At 37.0% G+C, this 19,404-nt stretch overlaps 1 protein-coding gene across 1 annotated transcript; it reads left to right on the plus strand.

Moving 5' to 3' along the window:
- The first annotated feature begins 5,506 nt into the window (after window positions 1-5,506).
- On the plus strand, window positions 5,507-15,340 carry LOC132702327 (uncharacterized). Its single transcript, XM_060670893.1, has 2 exons — window positions 5,507-5,630; window positions 14,945-15,340. The coding sequence occupies exons 1-2, from the start codon at window positions 5,570-5,572 to the stop codon at window positions 15,268-15,270; spliced, it is 387 nt and encodes a 128-aa protein (XP_060526876.1). The 5' UTR covers window positions 5,507-5,569; the 3' UTR covers window positions 15,271-15,340.
- The last annotated feature ends 4,064 nt before the right edge of the window (window positions 15,341-19,404 follow it).

Here is a 19,404-nt window from a genome sequence, read left to right on the forward strand (position 1 = left end):
CTGTAAATTTAGGTTTAATTACTTTAAGAGCTTTTTCCACCTCATATTCGAAGAACATCTTTGTGTTTATAATTTCAGAGTGATATGAATTACTAATACCTTTAAAATTGTCGAGAGAATTCCCGTTAGAAAATGACTGATGAAAACATAGTACAAAAGAGTTGAGTATATCGACTATGTTACTCGGTGTCTTTAAAGTTCATATATCTGGATACACCTGAGACTTCTCTTTGGTTTTTAATACAGGATCTTTTATAATGTCACATTCAATTTTCAGTAGACAGCTTTCATAATTAATTAATTATTAATTAATTTCAGGCATTTAAAATTTTGTAATTCTGAATGACGACCCGTACTGATGATCCTTTTGTGACATCCACCTTTCTTTTTTATACTGTATATTATATTTCAATTATTAGCTGACTGCGTGGGTTGTTTATAAATGAAACTTACTGACGTTTCGCCAATCATCCTGCTCATTCAAAATGTTGGATGTTTAGAAGTTTTTGTGCCGGCAGAAGCAGTGGGGGAGGGAGATCAAGGACAATCCCCGAGATTTTTTAATTAATCGCCTTCTTAAAAATTCACCGAAGACAAATTTACGATGTCGTGCTTATGAGGCAATGCGTCAACGTCTCTCGTAACCCAAGAGGCCCGGAAATATATAGACCGATAAATTTTCATTCTTCCCAAAGAAATGTCTGTTTTCCTTCTCCTCCTCCCAAGAGCGAAGCAACAGGGGGCCCATCATACAAAAATTATTAAAAATACGGGGCGCCGTGCAGGGACGGACCGGAAATGAAATCGTACGTGGGGAATTATTTAATGCCGTCATTTGGGGATCGGGGGGGCAATAGGGAGGCGCGGACGCAGCGAATAACGCTGCTGATGCGAAAAACGGCGATCGGTTTTTCCGATTCAGTGGCAACAAAACGGTAATTTAGCGTTGTTTTCGGCCACGCAAATTTGGCGTGTTTTATTGCTGTTTCGACCGACCGAATATTTGTTGTAATCCGATATTATATTGTCACGAATTCGTATTGCGCGTCGGTGAGCGCCGCGGCGCGCCCCGAAAATAGAGAGTAAATTTTAAAAAAATTACCACACAATGTGCTCAGTACTTTCATAAAAAACAATTCGTAACTCTATCAAAATGAAAAATTAATTAAACATTAATAAAAAATTAAGGAAACTAAAAGGACTGTGAAGTGTAAATGGTCGTCAGTTGACCGTGGCCAATAATAATATGTATTTTATAATAAATTATTATGCCTTTGTGGAAAATTTAAATTTTCCCGCCAAAAGTGGCTTACAACTGGCATTACTATGCTACTTCCAATTTACCAAAAACGATATAGAATAAATATAAATTAATAAATATAAATTTCATGGTTCATTTTTAAAATTATATCGGTCAATTGACACAAACAAATTTGACCGGTCAATTCCACAACCCTAGCTGTATTTATTTAAGTTAGTTGTTGTGCTTAATAAATTCGTTTTACCACTTTAAAACCTTTAAAGATATATATTTCATGTTTTTATATTATTCGATCATTTTTTTTTACGAGATATTGAGACTGACTAATATATTTATTTATTTTTTTATTAAAAACTAGATATTCTCACGACTTTGAAAGTTATAGGGTGATTTTAAGATAAACGCATTTTTGAGGGTATACTACATCTTGGTAATATTAACAGCTAAAAATACAAAGGTTTTCGTCTAGCAGTCATTGGCGTGCACAAAACATTTCTTTAGTAAGCATGCATAAGAAGAAATGGGATGCTATAGAAAAACGTGGATTTAGAACGTTGTAGATACTGGGTATCTGAGAAAATGCGTGAAGGTACTGGGATCTAGATAGAATTCGAAAAAGAATATACTAAGTTCATAAAATTTTATTTTCTAAGTTCAGGAAAATTGTTTTTTAATAGAACAGATAAACATAGTTAAGCTCGCAAAAATTAAATAACTTTTATTTATCATTATAACAGTGTTCTTTTTAAAAATCGAAAAAAAATCTTTTTTTTTTTTCAATAATTTATTGGTGAAAATGAAATTGTTAAATAAGAACAAACGTTGTTCAGATTTTCACATAAATATATTTAAATGACAGATGTTTCGGCAACACCGTGCCTTTATCAAATGCATTTGATAAAGGCACGGTGTTGCCGAAACAGCTGTCATTTAAATATATTTATGTGAAAATCTGAACAACGTTTGTTCTTATTTAACTATTTTAAATGGATTTTCATCAAGTGAAAGCCTCTTCAGTACAATTTTCGAAAATGAAATTGTTTATTTTGATTGACAAAAGCAATGCATGATTATATATTCGAATCGTAGTAAATTACATTTATATAAAGGCAAAGGCTAATTCACACTAATATTAATATAAATATAGAATGTTTTACCATTTTTGGAAGCTTTTTAGATTCGGTAAATTTTTGGTGTCCGTCGGCAGAGCATTGAACAATCGAAGCCCATCACTAAAGAGGCTTTTTTGCATTTGTAGAATTTTAACAAACGGAATATCAAAATCATTTTTACCCCTTACATTATAAAAATATTTGTACGATCTAGGAATTAAATAATCTTGTACGTAGGATGGAAATAATTTATTTTTTATTTTATATATCAGCAAAACATTAGAGAACTCAATAGTCTGAGATACCGACGCCCACCCTAAAGACCCAAGCATTACACGAATGGGAGTGTAACGTGTACAACCCAAAATATCAAGCATGGCTTTTTTTTGTAGCACATGTATTCTATGAACACCACTGGTTCTACAAGAAACGAAAAGCGAATTACAATACCAAAAATGAGGGCTGATAATCGCGTTCAAAACAGGATTGCTTTCGAAAAATCGTCGATTTCAATATGGATTTTTTCAAATATCCCGAGCAGCGTATGTGAAAACCGCAATGCAAAAATTGTAGTTCTTGATGCGGCCTATGACAACGTTTGAATCAATTAGATATATTTTTTACGATTTTTGATTTGCGGCTAATAATTTACACTGTAAAAGAACAATTTTCTAGGTCTAATAGATTTTTGCTTATAATTTGAAAACCCTGTATATAATCGAAAAAATGCATGAAATAAATGTTATTGCACTGGATCTTCGGCGTCTGCTGGTTAAAGAAGAATTTTGCCGGTCAGGTGAAGCTAAAATTACCAAAAAAATTTCAAAAATTATTAAAAAATATTTGGTAAATTTTGATTGCACCCAATTTCTACGGCTTAAATGTGGACACGAAATTTTACTTCTCTGCTGATATTTGATATCTTATATAGGACACTTAACACATTTCTCATTTAGCACGGAAAATCGAGAACAGTCTGTAGAATACGTAAAAAACTTACAAAATTGTTTGCTGTCTATGCGGGCTATATCGCAATATAAAAGAAAGTGAGATCTGAATCATAGTCTCACAGTATATTTTTAAAAATTGTTTAGAATAAAAGTTAATGGAGCCGTATCTTCTGCGTCTTCTGGTTCAAGAATTTTTTTGGTCTCGTAAACGGTTTTTGAAAAATTTCGGTTCGAAAGTTATTCAGGAAAAACCAAAAGACGAGAACGGAGAACGAGCAAAAAGACAAAAAAAAAAATTTTTTCGACGGTGATCATTTCTGTAACAACGGCGATCCCATACGAGCGTAGGTACTTTTTAAAAATTCGATTTCATGGATTTTCGAAAGTACCAAGGCGTCTGCTCCAGCGGCTAAGCTCAGGCGAAAGTCTACGCAAGATACCTATATTTTTTCCAATTTTTTTACATGTTGTGAGAAACATATTAACAATATTTTTTTAAATTATAAGCTCGGGCTATTGAAAAACTTTTAGATCTTTATCGCATAAGGTCTACATGCGTTTACGTGTACAACAACAAACACCTCTGATAAACCGAACAAGCTACATATGTTTTGAAGGGCTCCTTAGGCGTCGTTATTAAATCAATGCAAGTACTTTCAAAGTTTTATAAGAAAAACTAGCACTAGAAAGCATAAGACCGTTTGAACTTCGTCTCGAGCCGACACCTTCCGAGAGAGCAAAAATAATCGACGACTTAACTAGGGCACGGAATAAGCAAATTTATGCCGCGTCAACTGACGGAAGCGCGAAAGAGGGCAAAAACATATCGTCGAAGGGTGGAAATATCGCTGGCAACAATCAAACGCGTTTCGCACAAAGCAAACGCGAACCCATAAAATATTCACAGGTTTCCACACTTGCGGGAAAACATTATATTCAGAGGACGAGGAAAATATATGTATATATAGGCGGCGGGGGGAGGGAGCGGCACTTCACAGAGTCGAGATGCATGCGAAATGCAGTGTTCATCAGAGCGTCCGGTAAGACAGAAGAGTGCTTTCAAGAACCAAAATACCTACCCAGTGGCGGCGGGCGGGCGGTTTTAAAAAAGGGTTAACGCGGGACGTATCGACTGGGGTGCCGGTTTTCGCGACGTCCGATGCTATAGCCGGGTTAATTGGACCCAAAACGCACCGAATCGGCGGGAACGGGATATTAATAAACCGCCGAAAAGTTAATATCATACGTATCGCCTATACCACCCCCACCCCCCTCGAAAAACATCGCCCCGACGCGCTCTCCGATTTCAATATAGCCGCATCAACCCCTTCGGTGACGAGATGGCGCGCGGGGGAGAGGAGGATTTTTACACTCAAAACGAACCCGCGCCCCCTCCCGTCGGCCGGATCCACCCCCGCGCGCCGCCCCCGTTCAGTCGACGAGTACAATAAGGATTTGTCAATTGTGCGCTCTCCACGCCAGGCAGAGCTCCCGATCTCTGTTTACACACGACGGATAGAGCGCGTTCCGTCAGAACTGTCGCTTCGAAAAATTAACCCAATAATAGATGAAAAAAAAAAAACACACAAAAAAGATACACCACTCGTCTGGATATTTCAAAAAAAAAAAAAAAAAAACACCTTAATCAAATTAATAATGTTTTATTCCAATATATCTAAAGTGTAACTCTGTACTAATAGATAAAGAGCTGCTCCCCAACAAAGCCACGTACTCTCGAGGAATTGCAGCAATGAATTGTTAAGTTTCCTCCTCTTCTTAACACAGCCCACATGTGCTGTCTTCACCACCTCGATGATATGGAGGTGCCTTCCTAGATGGTAGTGTCCTGCGGGGACTCCTACTAGTTGTGAGGAACTGAATGTCCCCACTTTTGGTCTTAAGGCGTAGATGATCCGCAATCCAATGCGGAAAAAACTGCCTCCCCAGCCCAGCCAGTCATCTCGCGTTACCTTCAGTGCTCACACTGACAAAATTACATTCCGCCAGTCCTGTTTGTAGCAATCAAGAGTTCACCTTAACAGAGGAATTAATACTATTGAGTAAGCAAATAAACATCACAAAGTATGGCCAGCATCAAGAACTTGAAGACCTTGGATAGAGTTATCGCTATTCCTCGAAAACCACTTAAACTTTATCATCTTTGGTAGCTAATGTATGGCCGTTTCAACGATAGGACGGCTTATGTGTTTTACCGATTCCCACTGGCAACGCTAACGCCTATCATCATGGTTAACGTTGTCCGCTTCTCATCGTGGTCCGTTTGGAGTTGCCTTCTATTACTGGCAAGTAAGTTTCATTAGAGAATTAATCACTTGGGACACAGCACTTTTATTCAAATACGAAATATAATTATGCGTAAAATTGCACCAGATTATTGATCATTGAAAACCTGATAAAATCTAATATCTAATTAAAAATCAAATTTAATTCAACACCTACAATTGTAAAGGCAAAGGCAAAAATAACCACCCCCCATCCGAACTGAAAATAACAATTAAACAAAAAGAATTGAAACTAAATTACCAATACCAATTAAAAATGGCAATACCGTAAGTGCAACTGTAATATTTAAAAATAATAAATATCAGCAGAATTAGAGAACAAAAAAGATGTTGTAGTCCTGAACAAGGTATTTATTTTAAGTAGTAAGCATCCTAGAAGTATTATACATTGTCTTATGTCATGCCTAACGAAGCGAATAAGAAACAGGATTGCTTTCGAAAAATCGTCGATGGGCGGGGCAAGTTCGCACAGAAGCCGCTTCGCGGTTTCTTGTGCTAGAGGGACACATTATTTTTCTATCGTGGTCCTGCGGACCACTATGGAACTTTCGCAAAATCGATGTAATTATATTGTGCATACACCCTGTATAAAGCGTCTTTCAAGTATCGCCGAATTTCAAAGTCACGACAAACCTTGATAAATATAAAAAATTGTACAAGTAATAACGATTTCCAATGATATTATTCCAAGTATCTGGCGCACCCTGTATGATAGAAGAAACCTGAGTCTCTCTCTCTCCTCACGATTTACAATACTGTTTGGATCAAATTTTTATAAGTTTCATAGTTTTTCATTAACGGTTAATAATTTTTACCCACGAAAATGGCAAATAATTCCGGAAATGGAGGTTATAGCCCTGGATCTTCCACGTTTAATAGTCCAAGAATTTTTCTAAAATGGTAAATGGTTTTCGAGAAAATAAGATGTTTCTGAAACCATGCAATGCGTCGTAATAATCATTGACGTCATGGCGCCATGAAAGGCCCCGGACTAGTGATTATCATATAGAATTTTTCAAATTTTTCGAGCAATGTGTGTGATAGACGAAAACCGCAAAGACCAAAATTGTAACTCTTGATGCGCCCTATGACACTGTTTGAACCCATTAGTAATATTTTTTACGATTTTTGATTTGTGGTTAGTAATTCACTATGGAAAAGAACAATTTTCAAGGTCTTTTAGATTTTTGCCTATCATTTAAAAACCCTGTATATAATTGAAATAAATGTTATAGCACTGGATCCTCCGCGTCTGCCAGTTAAAGAATTTTTGCGATCGGGTGAATGGTTATCGAGAAAAACATGTTTTTATACTTTTGCGGTACTTAATTGCGCTCGACTTTAATAGTTTAAATATAGGTTTAAACTTCTCTTCTAAATCTGAAGTCGCTAGCTGCACATTTAGCCTATTACGTTTTTTAATATCGCGAACACCCTGAACAATAGGTGAAAACTTTAAACTTTAGATGTGTATGGCAGCTTTATTGCCATGTAAAAGTCCTTTAGTTATAGCCAATTTTCAATAATAGAGGGACCCATTTTTTTTTTAATTTTTAATTGTCAAGAATAAAAGTTTATGCAGCCAAATCTTCTACGTATTCTCGTTCAAGAATTTTTTCGGTTCCATAAACAGTTTTCGAGAAATTATCTTTTCCTTAGACCCTTGCCAACGCAGTAATTTTTTTTTAATACTTCCCAGCCCCCTCAATTTTAATAGGTTCCGTTAGGAGACCAAACGCTATTTGCCTGCCAAATTTGAAGTCGATAGCTTGAAATGTCGGGGTGTTTCATAACAACGTCCAAAAAGCATTCGAAAATCGAAAAAAAAAAAAAAAGATGGACGCCGAAGCTTGAACGCAGCCATTTTTTACATATCTTATGCACCCCGTGGACGGTTAAAAAAGACCAAAATTTAAAGCGTGTAGCTCAAACCGTTCGGAAGTTATCGTCGAAAAACCCTGCAACAAAGAACGGAGAATGGCCAGACAAAAAAAAAAATTTTTTCGGCGCTGATCATTTCTGTACCAATGGCGGTCCTCTAGGACCTACCGTTAACGAGATCTCGAGTTTACTGAAGAACGCGTATACTTTCGAAAAGTATCGATTTCATAGATTTTTCCAAAGTAACAAGCACGATAGAAAGAAATTGTTTTGGAATTCTATGGGGTTTAGTGTTTGGACCTTTGGGCTTCTCCCTGTATATTCTCAATTTGAAGGAATCAGGTTCTGGAAATTCATAGTTCCTGGTTACTGAACAAAAAATTAAAGATTAATAATATAGAAAAAAACTGAATACATTATTTAAAAAAAGACGCTTATTGAACCAATACAAATAAAAACCAATAACAGAACCTGAGAATGTCTATAAGAGAAGACTCAGCATATTTTACATAAAAAAGTAGTTCCTGCTGTCAGTGGATTGATTGTTGTGTTGTTGTCGAGATTATCAAACTGCTCGCTATAGAATGAATCTTTAAAATGCTTTTCCTATTTGGGAAAATTGTGGCGCGGGTAATTCTAAATCGAAGGACCTAGACAAACACGATTAAATAGGACACTGAAGATTGATCAATGTAAATATATGTAAAAAATAATGTAAAATGCATTTTCGTATAGTAGATTTGTTACAAAATCGTGAGGAATCATCAGTGCTGGATAATATTAATAACGAGCTTCTTAAATATTGTGGCAATGAATTAATAGACCAATTACATGTCCTGTTTAATAAGATATACGACCAGAGAAAAGTACCAGAGGAATGGAAAGTAAGCATAACAATCCCTGTTTTCAAAAAAAGGGAAAAGAAAGAACCAAATAATTATAGAGGGATCAGCCTCCTAAACACGACTTCAAAATTATTAACAAAAAGAACTCTCAAGTAGTGGTATGAGCGAAGAACAGCAGGGATTCAGACAAAATAGATCGACCATAGACGCTATATTCATTTTAAGACAGATTGCCGAAAAGGCCATAGAGTACAATAAAACCGTGTATATGTGCTTCATAGGTTTAACAAAAGCATTTGATAGAGTGAGATTACATGACGTCATTGAGCTGCTAAAAGAACGAGACGTAAACCAAAGGACAATAGACATCATTCGGGACATGAACAGCGGAAATAGCACGTATGTAAGGATAAACAACGAACTCTCCAGTAAAATACCAGTATCAACAGGGATCAGACAAGGAGATAGCCTCAGTCAATACTCTTCAACATTCTAATAGACGAAATAATAAAAGAAGTCAAAACTGCAGGCAGAGGATACAGAATGGGAAAACATGAGTTTAAGATAATTTGCTACGCTGATGATGCGGTTGTGATATCGGAAGATAAGGACAATCTGCAAAAACTACTACACAGATTCGAAACAACTGCAGGAAAATTCAATATGATCAGATCGACACAGAAGACACAATCCTTGACGATAGCGAGAGAACCCAGAAGATGCAAACTGGCAATTTATAATAAAAGTGTGGAGCAGGTTATGTCTTTTAAGTATCTAGGGGTTAACATCACGAGCAATAGGAACCTGAAACAAGAAGTAAAAATGCAAACAATAGTAGCATCTAGAATGTCGGAATTCCTTCGAACCGTGATATAGAGGAATAAATACTTAAGTATCGAAAGCAAAAGAGGGATATATAAAACTTGTGTTAGACCAGTTATGACATGGAAACGAGGGCGGAGACTGCAGCTACTAAACAGTTTCTTAGAACGACCGAGATGAAAACATTACGCTCAATCACAGGGAAAACGCTAAGAGACAGAATAAGGAGCAATGAAATTAGAAGAATGTGTGACGTTCCGGATATAGTGAGATGGGCCAGAACTAGAAGAAGAGCATGGAGAGATCATGCTAATAGAATGGAAGACGATTGACTGGCGAAAATCGCAAAGAAAGACGCAATACAAGCAGACCTCCCTGAAGACCACCAAAGCGCTGGTATGAGAGCTGGACCTCGGAGTCACAACTTAGGCTGCTTCCTTGAAAACACAAGACATAGTCTTAAAAGAAGAAGAAGATTTGTTAAGATGTTAAAATTACTCTTTATTTGATTAATTTAAAAAAAATTACGTGGATATTATAGCAAATAGCAATCTGTTCAAGTTTTAACCAACGCTGGTTGTAAATATTTAATTAATTTTGCTTGTTGGTGCAACTCTGCAAGGTTGGGTTGTTGAAATCCGTTCCTATACGTATAAATAATGTATATTCCTAAAGTACTTATTAAACTTCAGGTTAAGGCGGTTACTCGTTAAGTGAGACTTGCGAAGTTACTTGGAACATATTTGACAAGACAAAATAAATTGTACACACTAGGTTACGCAAAACTAGAAGAAAGAAGTGCAAGCCTAGTAGATGGAGCTTTGAACATGAGTCTGAGTGTGAGGGTAAGGTAAGTCACTTTAGACATAATTTAAACAAGCTCCATTTTTTTCAGTGCTTTTTAGTTTAGTTTTGCAGTTTCGAAATGTAACCCACAAGAGTCCATTTTCTTTTTTAATGCATCCCCAGTTATATTCTACCGAAAATCCAATTTCAATTCGCATCGATGCGTCGTATACATCGTTGGAAATCATTATTACTTGTACAATTTTTTTTTATTTATCAAAATTTGTCGTGACTGAAGTTCATTGATACGTGAAAGGCGTTTTATACATTTTGCGAAAGTTCCATAATGGTCCGCAGGAGCACGATAGAAAAACAATGCGTCCCTCTAGGACAAGGAAACGCGCATTTCTTTTTTTTCGACAACCCCTGTAGCTCTTGACTTTGACAGATATTTAGATTTAGCATAGATTTCGAATGTCCTCAAGACCTGCGACGACCGAGGCCCTAAACGGTTAAGTCGTGTAATAGTGTGAATCAGTGGTGGGTCGTACTGAATGTTTTAAGGTGTTCTGCAATTCCTGCAGTTCACGAGAGCAGCAGGGAAAACAATATAGAACATTTCTCTTGTTACCTCCACAAATCAATTCACTTTTTCACTAAATTTCCTCCACTTACACTAGCTTTTTCAATTTCAATATCTGGTAATGAATGGTCCGCCTTTTGCTTTTAATTCTTTTAAAACATTTCTTCGTATTAATATTAAGGAATCCCTTGGCATTAATTAAATGAAAGACTACCTCCGCAGTTCACAGTCGATGTTAATTGTCAGAAACACCAATTTCGACGTTGCGCTGGGCTAACTCCTCCTATTTAAATCTCAGCTGAAAAACAACTGGCGCGATTATATGTTGCTCATTCCACTGGTCCACAGTTTTTTATCATTAATTATGATTTTTGTCTATAAGTTATAATAATAATAATAATAAATTGGCTTTATTGTTGTATATTATTATATACAAATATACAGTAGAGAAGAGTCTGAAGTCTAACAAAAGTACTCCACTTAACCTTTTAAATGTTTAAATCGAATACTAAATAGGAAGTTATAATTACACTGGTAAATTAAATATAGTATAATAGATAAATGTAATAGTAATATGGAAGAGTGGAAAGTTATAATAATAATAATAATTATTATTATTATTATTATTACTTTTTTTTGTATGAGAGGTTATAAGGCGAATCTTCCTCAGTCCGTTCTGGGCGTCTCAAGACACCCTGGGGATGGATGGTGTATCCCCTTGGCGACGACGGGTTGGCAACAGCCGACCGTGTAAACCCAGTGTGAGCATACTCACACTTCCTCTCTTGACAACAAAACAGTGTGCCCACCATCTGGAACAGCGTCAGCATTACTTCAGATGGAGTGTCGTCCGAACGCGCGTGATGTTCTCTCGCGCCCTATGATCTTCCCTATGATCTTTCGGTCTCCTATTGACTAAGGTTCAGCGAGCTTGTATAAGATTTGGCCGTTCTATCCTCTTGCCAGAAAGTATTTGCTTTGCCATTTTGCAGACGTGGTCCCAATTTGTCGGTGACTCTAACATTTTTTCTACTAGGTTGTCTGGGCTTATGTGACCGAGTATTTGCTCTGCTATATTCCGCTGCATGTTCCATCTTGGGCAGAAAAATAGAGTGTGTTCAATCGTATCCACGTTTATGCAATAAAGGCACTCCTCGATTTCGGCCAGATTGAAACGTTTGATGTAGGCTTCAAAGCACCAGTGCCCGGTGAGTATTTGTGTAAGAAAGAAATCTACTTCACCGTGTCGTCTCTCAAACCAGGGTCTTATATTTGGAATTAGCTTTTTACTCCATTCCGCTGTACCATCATCTATGTCCCATTCCTCTTGCCAGCATAACATCACCGTGTTTTGTGCTTCCGATTTAGCGTCTGGTCCATCTTTCTCTATACGGGCTCTGCACTTAACTAGGATATTAATAGGTGGGATCCTAGCTATCACCATAAGTGCCTTATTGGAAGTTGTTCTGTATGCTTCGGAGACTCTTATGGCTACCCTCCTTTGAACACTACTCAGAATCCTTTTATAGACTTTCTTCTCAACTGCTTTCTCCCATATTGAGGCGCCATATAGTAGTATTGAAGTCACTACTGAGCATAATATCCTCCTGGTGCTTTCACGAGGCCCATTCACTTTTGGTAGAAGGCGACTGATGTTGTTCAAGGCCTTGTTGGCCTTTTCTGTTACGGCTCTGATGTGGGTCCCCATGGATATGTTTCTATCTAGTTTTATACCTAGATATCTGACCACTTCCTGACTCTGAACTGTTGTATTTTCCACTGTGACTGAAATGTTTTTAACTTTCCTTCCAGCAACAAGTAGGACTGCCTCCGTTTTTTGGGGGGCTAATTTCAAGTTTTTAGATTTCATCCATTCCGTGACATTGTAAAGGGCATGGTTGGCTACTGTTTCCATCATCTCGGCTCCTTTTACTTCTGCTAAGATAGCCAGATCGTCAGCATATCCGACAAGGGTAATACCATTTGGAACAGGAATTCGGAATACAGCGTTGTAATACACATTCCATAGGGTTGGACCTATTACTGATCCCTGCGGGACCCCGCATGTGACGTCCATTTGCGCTGCCTCACCTATGCTTAAACGCCTATCTTCGAAGTAGCTTGCTATGATGTTATACAGATAAGGGGCTATGTTACGATTTCGAAGCTCTTCCAATATACCACACCATGGTGCCCTGTTGAAGGCATTTTCGACGTCTACCGTGACAAGAGCACATAACTTCCTCCTTCCCCACGGTGTCTGTTTTACGTCGTCTACCTTTTCTCGTATCCTTCTCAAAGCGCTGATAGTTGATCTTTTTTCCCGAAACCCATGCTGTTCTTCTGCCAGTCTGCCAGTCCTTTCAATTTCTTCCTTGAGACGTTTTACCAGCAAATGTTCCAGTAGCTTACCAGCTACATTGATTAAGTATATGGGTCTATACTTCTTATCCTGACCTGCTTATTATTATTATTATTATTATTATTATTATTATCATCATTATCATTATTATTATTATTATAAATAGCCTTTATTATAACAAAAAAAAAACAATATACAACATTAATATTTTTCAACGAAAAGTATACAGATAGCTCAAAAGCGGTGCAGTCTAGCTTTAAATAGCTACTCTACTGAACCGCCAAACAACTATTTATATTATTAATAAATTGCACACTATTTATTGAAATAAAAATTGATGAACAACATATAAAATATGAAAAATACCTGCAAAATCGGAAGAACAACAAAACTCTATTACACACTATAGAAAATGCAAAGAATTTGCTAACTCAATATAATCCCTTGCTAATAATATAATTAGCAACAACATTATTAGGAAAACTGTATTTCTAACAAATGATCTTTGTACCTTTTTTAAATGACTATAAATTTAAGTTACTGAATTCCTGTGACAAAGAATTATAAACACGAAACAAGGAACAAGCATTGTGCAACCTTTGAATACGGCACTTACACTCGTTATCAATAAAAAATAACCATACACTACATCGCAGTAGTTAAAATGTGAGAGAACAAGTGACTCACATAATTGTTTCTTTAGTCTAAAATTTAAAATATGCCTATTACTATATAAGATTTTTAGCGAGAAATATGCCTTTTGAAAGATACTTTTCAAACATTCACGAAATCTTAGATCGCAATCTATGATAACCCGACAACGGAAAGTTTAATATTATCTAACATTATATTGGTATTTTGTTCAAGTAACTTAACTTTATGTTTATTTTCAAATATCATTAAATTCGATTTTGATGAGAAAGTTCACTAATCTTGCTAAGATCTTGATTTATAAATACCTCTGCATCCATGTTACTATTAAAATTAAAACAGCAATACAATTGCGTATCGTCCACATATGCCTGAACTTTGCACAAAATTTAAAGGTTTTAAAATGTCAGAGATGTAAATAAAAAAAAAACGGCCCCAAAATGGAACCTTGCGGCACCCCAGAGTAAATTTCAATTTTTTTTTAATATACTGTTATCTGCATACGATTTAATCAGCTCGCGTGAATTAGAGGAAAAACCATAATATTAAGGCACTCATTAGTTTTTTGTCAGTGGCTCGGCCAATATCATCAATGACACTTATATCATTCGCAGTACTTGACTTTCGTTTATAGCCGCACTGACTTTCTGGTACTATTCTATTATCCATTATATAGGTATTTCATTATAAAGAACTTTTTCTTATATTTATTGAAACTTGTCGGGCATTATTTTTAGCTAATGGCTTTCCAAGGGACATTTTCCAGCATTTTGGAAAATAGTTTACTAAAAAGTTTAATAAAATTAAAATAAAAAGAATAACATTGAAAATCAAATTATTTGACAAGACAACAGTTTCAAACTGAAATATTTTTTAAAAAATTTAATTCAATGTGATTTTACTGAATCGGGTATACTATTAAAAATTACAACAGCGTTATAAGAAAATGATCTGCGGAACAAAGTGCCTTAAAGCCACTGATTGAACATTACGAAATTGTAATTTAGCTCGTATTTAGGATTGGATGTGCTAATAATTTGAAGAACCATAGACGCCAAAAAATACTTGAAAGTACTGTCAATTTTTAGTCAGTTAAGTTCCTCGATTTTGTGGGAAATCCTAACAAATTTACGCAAGCCGAAAATAAATCTGCAACAGCTGTTTTGAATTTTTTGCAATCTATATTTATTAATACTATCAAGACATGGGTAATAGAAGATTAAACCATAGTTCATAATCGAAAGGACAAGTGATTGAGCTAAAAGTTTCCGTAAACTGAAATTAAGTTCTATGCCGGTATAAATGGGGCAAAATGCCACAGTCGCATCACGAAACTCCACTTCAACTTTCAACTGCTTTCATATCATAATCTCCACAATTTTTTGCAGACGGAGTTCGCGGTGCCGAAAAATGCTTCGCCTGCGGCCCGATAGCCGACGAAATCATCCAAAAGTGCGAGAAAACTGAAGTGTGCGGCAGGGTCGCCAATTGCGTCACCGTGAGCGGTTGGAGGCAGGGCCCGTTGAAGGGGCAAAATCCCGCGCTCGCGGGCCCCGATCCCATCAAGTTCTACTTCAAAGGATGCGCCCCCGACTGCGAGTCCATCCTACACGTGGCCCGCTTCGTCAAAGACTTCAACTGCAGTCAGTGCGCGCGTGACATGTGCAACAGCGGCCCCTTCGTCGAGCCCGGGCCTCCTCCACCGGCCGCCTGACCGACGTGGGGTGTTATTCGAATTTTTTGGTGTAATTAAATTCGCATCTTCGCATGCCACGTCGGCACGACGTCTCCTTGTTTTTTTTTTTGGTTTTTGGTCCAAAAAGAAACTCATTATTTCCGTCCGGATATAACTCGAGCGTAACATAAAAAAAGTGATCGCCGGCACGACGAGGCCTATCCTATTAATACGTTCAAACGAGCCCTTTAATAGCAAACATACATTTTTCATTTCCTAGATTCTGCGAAATGCGACTAGTGTAAAGTTCGTTCCGCTAGACGCGTCGCAAGTTTTGAAGTACTGTTTCGCTGACAATTGATGAGTAGAACATGGCGGCATGGAAAAATATACCCTTTCGTGAGGGAGCCAAAATATGTTCTTATATATACAGGAAAAATGTTGGTTAATCAATGGAAGCCAGGTCCCTCATAAAGCTCATATGGAACAAATTTTTATTGGTACATTTTGAAATTCGTCACGAAAGTGGGTTTAAATGAAAAAATACGAAAAAAAAAATCGCCTTGAACAAAATTTCCGTGTCGGAGACACTTCACGTAGGTCAAAAAGCGACTAGATGAACGACAAAGGAAATAAATCGAAAAACTCAAAGATGGAAATATCAGCTTTTTAAGCAGCTGTAACCATAGCAGGGACGCAACATAACAATAATATGAAATAATGGAGTAATAGGGTCCCAGTTTCAAATATAAAAAAATAATATTAATATACGAGGTGTGCTCAAAAAATTTTATCAAAAATTATTTAGAGTTACCGTTTTTTTTTCCAATCCCCATGGCCTCAAATACCTCATGAAATACGAAATTTAATGTGTAACGCATACGTTTGCCAAATTGCAAGGGGTTTTATAATGCCAAACCACATACTGCAAGATTAGACTGACTGGTCTCCACGCAGTCCAGATCAGGAATCAATAGAACATTTATGGGTAGGTTGTAGAAAAAGTTATCAGGGAAATATTGACTAAGGTGGGTCAAGCATTTATTAAGCGTCTGAGCCGTCGATGTCAAACATTGAGTATAAAGCTACTTTTTACAAAACTTTTGGATTCCTCCTACGTCGGTTTTTGCTGAGTCGAACTTGCTGACGTTTCGCCAATCATCCCGTTGGAAACTGGCTCGTATTTTACTCTGTGCCTGCTTATATATTGTTTGAGGAGGGCGGAGCTAAATGAGAAGCGTAAACACCGTCTCGAATTCCCAAATTGATGACAGGTAGAGACATGAGTCGCGGTTAATATTGTTAGGTTGTTTATAGATTTCTATATACTCTCGGATTTTTCGTTGGACGTTCGACGTAGCGTTTCCGTAATTTTAGTTTTTGATGAAAGGGGTCGAGAGCTTTCTTCTCAAAAGCTTCCATAAATATATTCGCGATGACTGGCTTTAGTGGAGAACCCATAGCAGTTCCCGACGTTTGTTCAAAAATTTGACCGTTATAAGAAAAATATGTTCCCGATAAGCATTTTTCAATTAAGGTGAGAAGGTTTGGTTCCAGATTCTCGGATTTTAATATATCTGAAATGATGTCCAGAGTTTCAGAAATAAGAACTTTGGGGAAGAGGGATTCTACGTCGAAACTAACTAGAATATCTTGTGCATCTAATGTAATGCTTTTGAACTGTTCAATAAAATGAAAATAATTAAGTACGAAACTGTCAGTTTTCCCTGTAAGGGGTTTTAATAAGGAAGCTAGATATTTTGCTAGAGAATTTGTTTTAGAACCAATGGTGCTGACAAGAGATCAAAGGAGTATAAAAAGGAGCAGAAAGCTGTTTTTTTTAAACACTGTGGATATGCCTAAAGCTTAAATTTAAATAAGAATGTTTTTGTATCATTTACAAAAATATATTGAAATAGAGTCAGCAGTTCGAGAGAAAAATAACTTTGAAATTGATCCAAATTTTAGTGCTACGTTGACTTGAATATAGTGAAATTCTTCCAACATCAATGTCGCTCTCTTTCGTAAAATTTTAAGGTAAGTTATGTTCACTTAAATGATATATAAAAATGCAATATAAAACGACAAAAAAATCTAAAGCCCGCTACACACGGTCCGGCACTTCTCGGCTTAGTAGTTGTTTTGGGTAAAAAGAAATATAAAAAAACGTACGATATGGTGTAAAGATTGGTTCGAAAAAGGAGCGTTTTCCTCAACAGTCTTAACTAACAAACTTCGCGTTTGAGGCCCCATAACCAATAATAATATCCAACATGGCTGCTGACAGTCAATTTGACGGGTTATACTTCAGATGTGGGACTTTTACGGCAGTATTTTCTCGAAATGTTTCCAGACCTCGTCAAATGTTCTGGGGAAATAAATGTAAAATGTGTGGAGATCGCTTCTCTACGAAAATATAATTGCCGCAAAAGGGACATCCGTGCTTAAACTACTGTTGAAAAAATTACTACGTTTCGACCGCAGAAGGCGCGGTTGACAAAAATGACATTTTACGCCAAGCGACATATTTTTGTCAGCTAACTAGATCAAGTTAAACTTTCTACATCAACTTGTTGGTAAAAAATAGAGAGGGAGTTAATTTATACCGTGCGAGAGATTTAACTGGAGCGTGTATCAATTTTTTCGCGCATCCGTAACCCTAATGAAATTCGCAAACGCTGGGCGGGGGGCAGGCCGTTGCCACACCGTATGCAAATCACTGTTGGAACAGGTTACGTGAGTGCCACCCCCTACAAAATATGCGCGAATACTGTAAATATTCACACGTCCTCGTCCGTCGTATTTATGAATATTCATCAGCAAATAGAACGACCGGCGTGAAATTTTACGTATCGAATCACACGCGGCGGCCCTTTGTGCCCGTGTGCGGGGCGAAAAAAAAACGAGAAAAACCACCCCTTTTGTAGTCGGCAACGCTGCACGCCGATCGCTCCTCGATGCGACTTTTAATTAATGCCCCGGGATACTCGAATAGGTGAACCCTTTGATCTAGCCGCGAAAGCAAAATATGGGACAATATGCATAATGGAGCTGACGTTTGAAATGCATCCGCGGTGCTTGTAAAAAATATCTTTGTACTTACAGTGCCTCGTTTATCCGAACGCCGGTCGATTTTATTAATTTGTTCCCCACTGAGTTCTTTTCAACACGTATGGACTAATAATAACAATTCCACGATAACCACGAAATTCGGTAAAAATATTTAGGACTTACCTTGTGGCAGAACGCTTGGCGCAATTTCTATCTCGCTCGTATCCAACGCACAAAATTCACTCACAAAATCTGCAAAAATCACGAAATTCAACAAGTTCTAACCGCCATCACGGCGCGAGGGGCGCATGCGCGCACCGCCGACCGCGATTCTAGTCGATACGCACGTATAAGGTCAATGTGTTGAATAATCTTACGCAACGCGTTGTTTGATTTTGCAGAGAACAAAGTGCGCCTACTCTATAAATTTTCACCGTTTTCTAGCAGAAATTTGCCCGACATTAATGAAAATTTCTAAACTTGACGGTAACTGATCGAACCTTTCTTCCGTGTTGGTAACGGCGGAAAATAGTTTTGACTGATTCACTTATACTTTGCTGTAAACATTTTATGGAATAGAATGTTGTGGGCAAATAGCCGAAACCAGGCGTGTTTGCTCAAGATCTTAAAATGTAGAATTTCTAATAAAAAAACAGGGCAAATTTATTGGTCGTTACCGATGGGAATGAGGAAAACGGAAGATTATAACCTACAAATTGTTTTATTTTTGTCTTTTGTGCTTATTCAGGGCCTTAGACAATTTCAGATTGGGAGAGACGTCCTGATTTAAGTTTTTTCAGTTACCAGATCTTTTTGTTAGGGTTGTCTTGTAAAAACAAGTAGGATATGAAATTTAATAGTCCCACTATTAATGGGCCACCATTCTCCCTGTAATTCTATTTAAAAGGATATGTTTAAAGCATAAGTCGAAATGCTGTTGAGAAATTTGGCAGCATAGAATCCTTTCATTTCTATTCTCCAATTTGAAGAATACAAAAACCCGTATCCAGAGAAATTTTTAGTAACATAGATATCACCCCCTTGGGAAGTAAAATTTTTGTTTCGACGCTACGCGAGGGAGGAAATCGCAAAATCAAGGAAGAAAAAGCACATTTTCAACTG

This window comes from Cylas formicarius, unplaced genomic scaffold (genome assembly GCF_029955315.1).
Source record: "Cylas formicarius isolate icCylForm1 unplaced genomic scaffold, icCylForm1.1 PGA_scaffold_5__7_contigs__length_24384050, whole genome shotgun sequence".
In the NCBI taxonomy this organism is placed as follows: domain Eukaryota; kingdom Metazoa; phylum Arthropoda; class Insecta; order Coleoptera; family Brentidae; genus Cylas; species Cylas formicarius.

What these genes read in the sequence shown, in the direction of transcription:
- LOC132702327 (XM_060670893.1), top strand. Translation starts at nt 5,570, where the DNA reads ATGGTTAACGTTGTCCGCTTCTCATCGTGGTCCGTTTGGAGTTGCCTT. An exon ending in TTGCCTTCTATTACTGGCAA is followed by an intron (nt 5,631 to 14,944) that starts GTAAGTTTCATT and finishes AATTTTTTGCAG; the next exon opens with ACGGAGTTCGCGGTGCCGAA.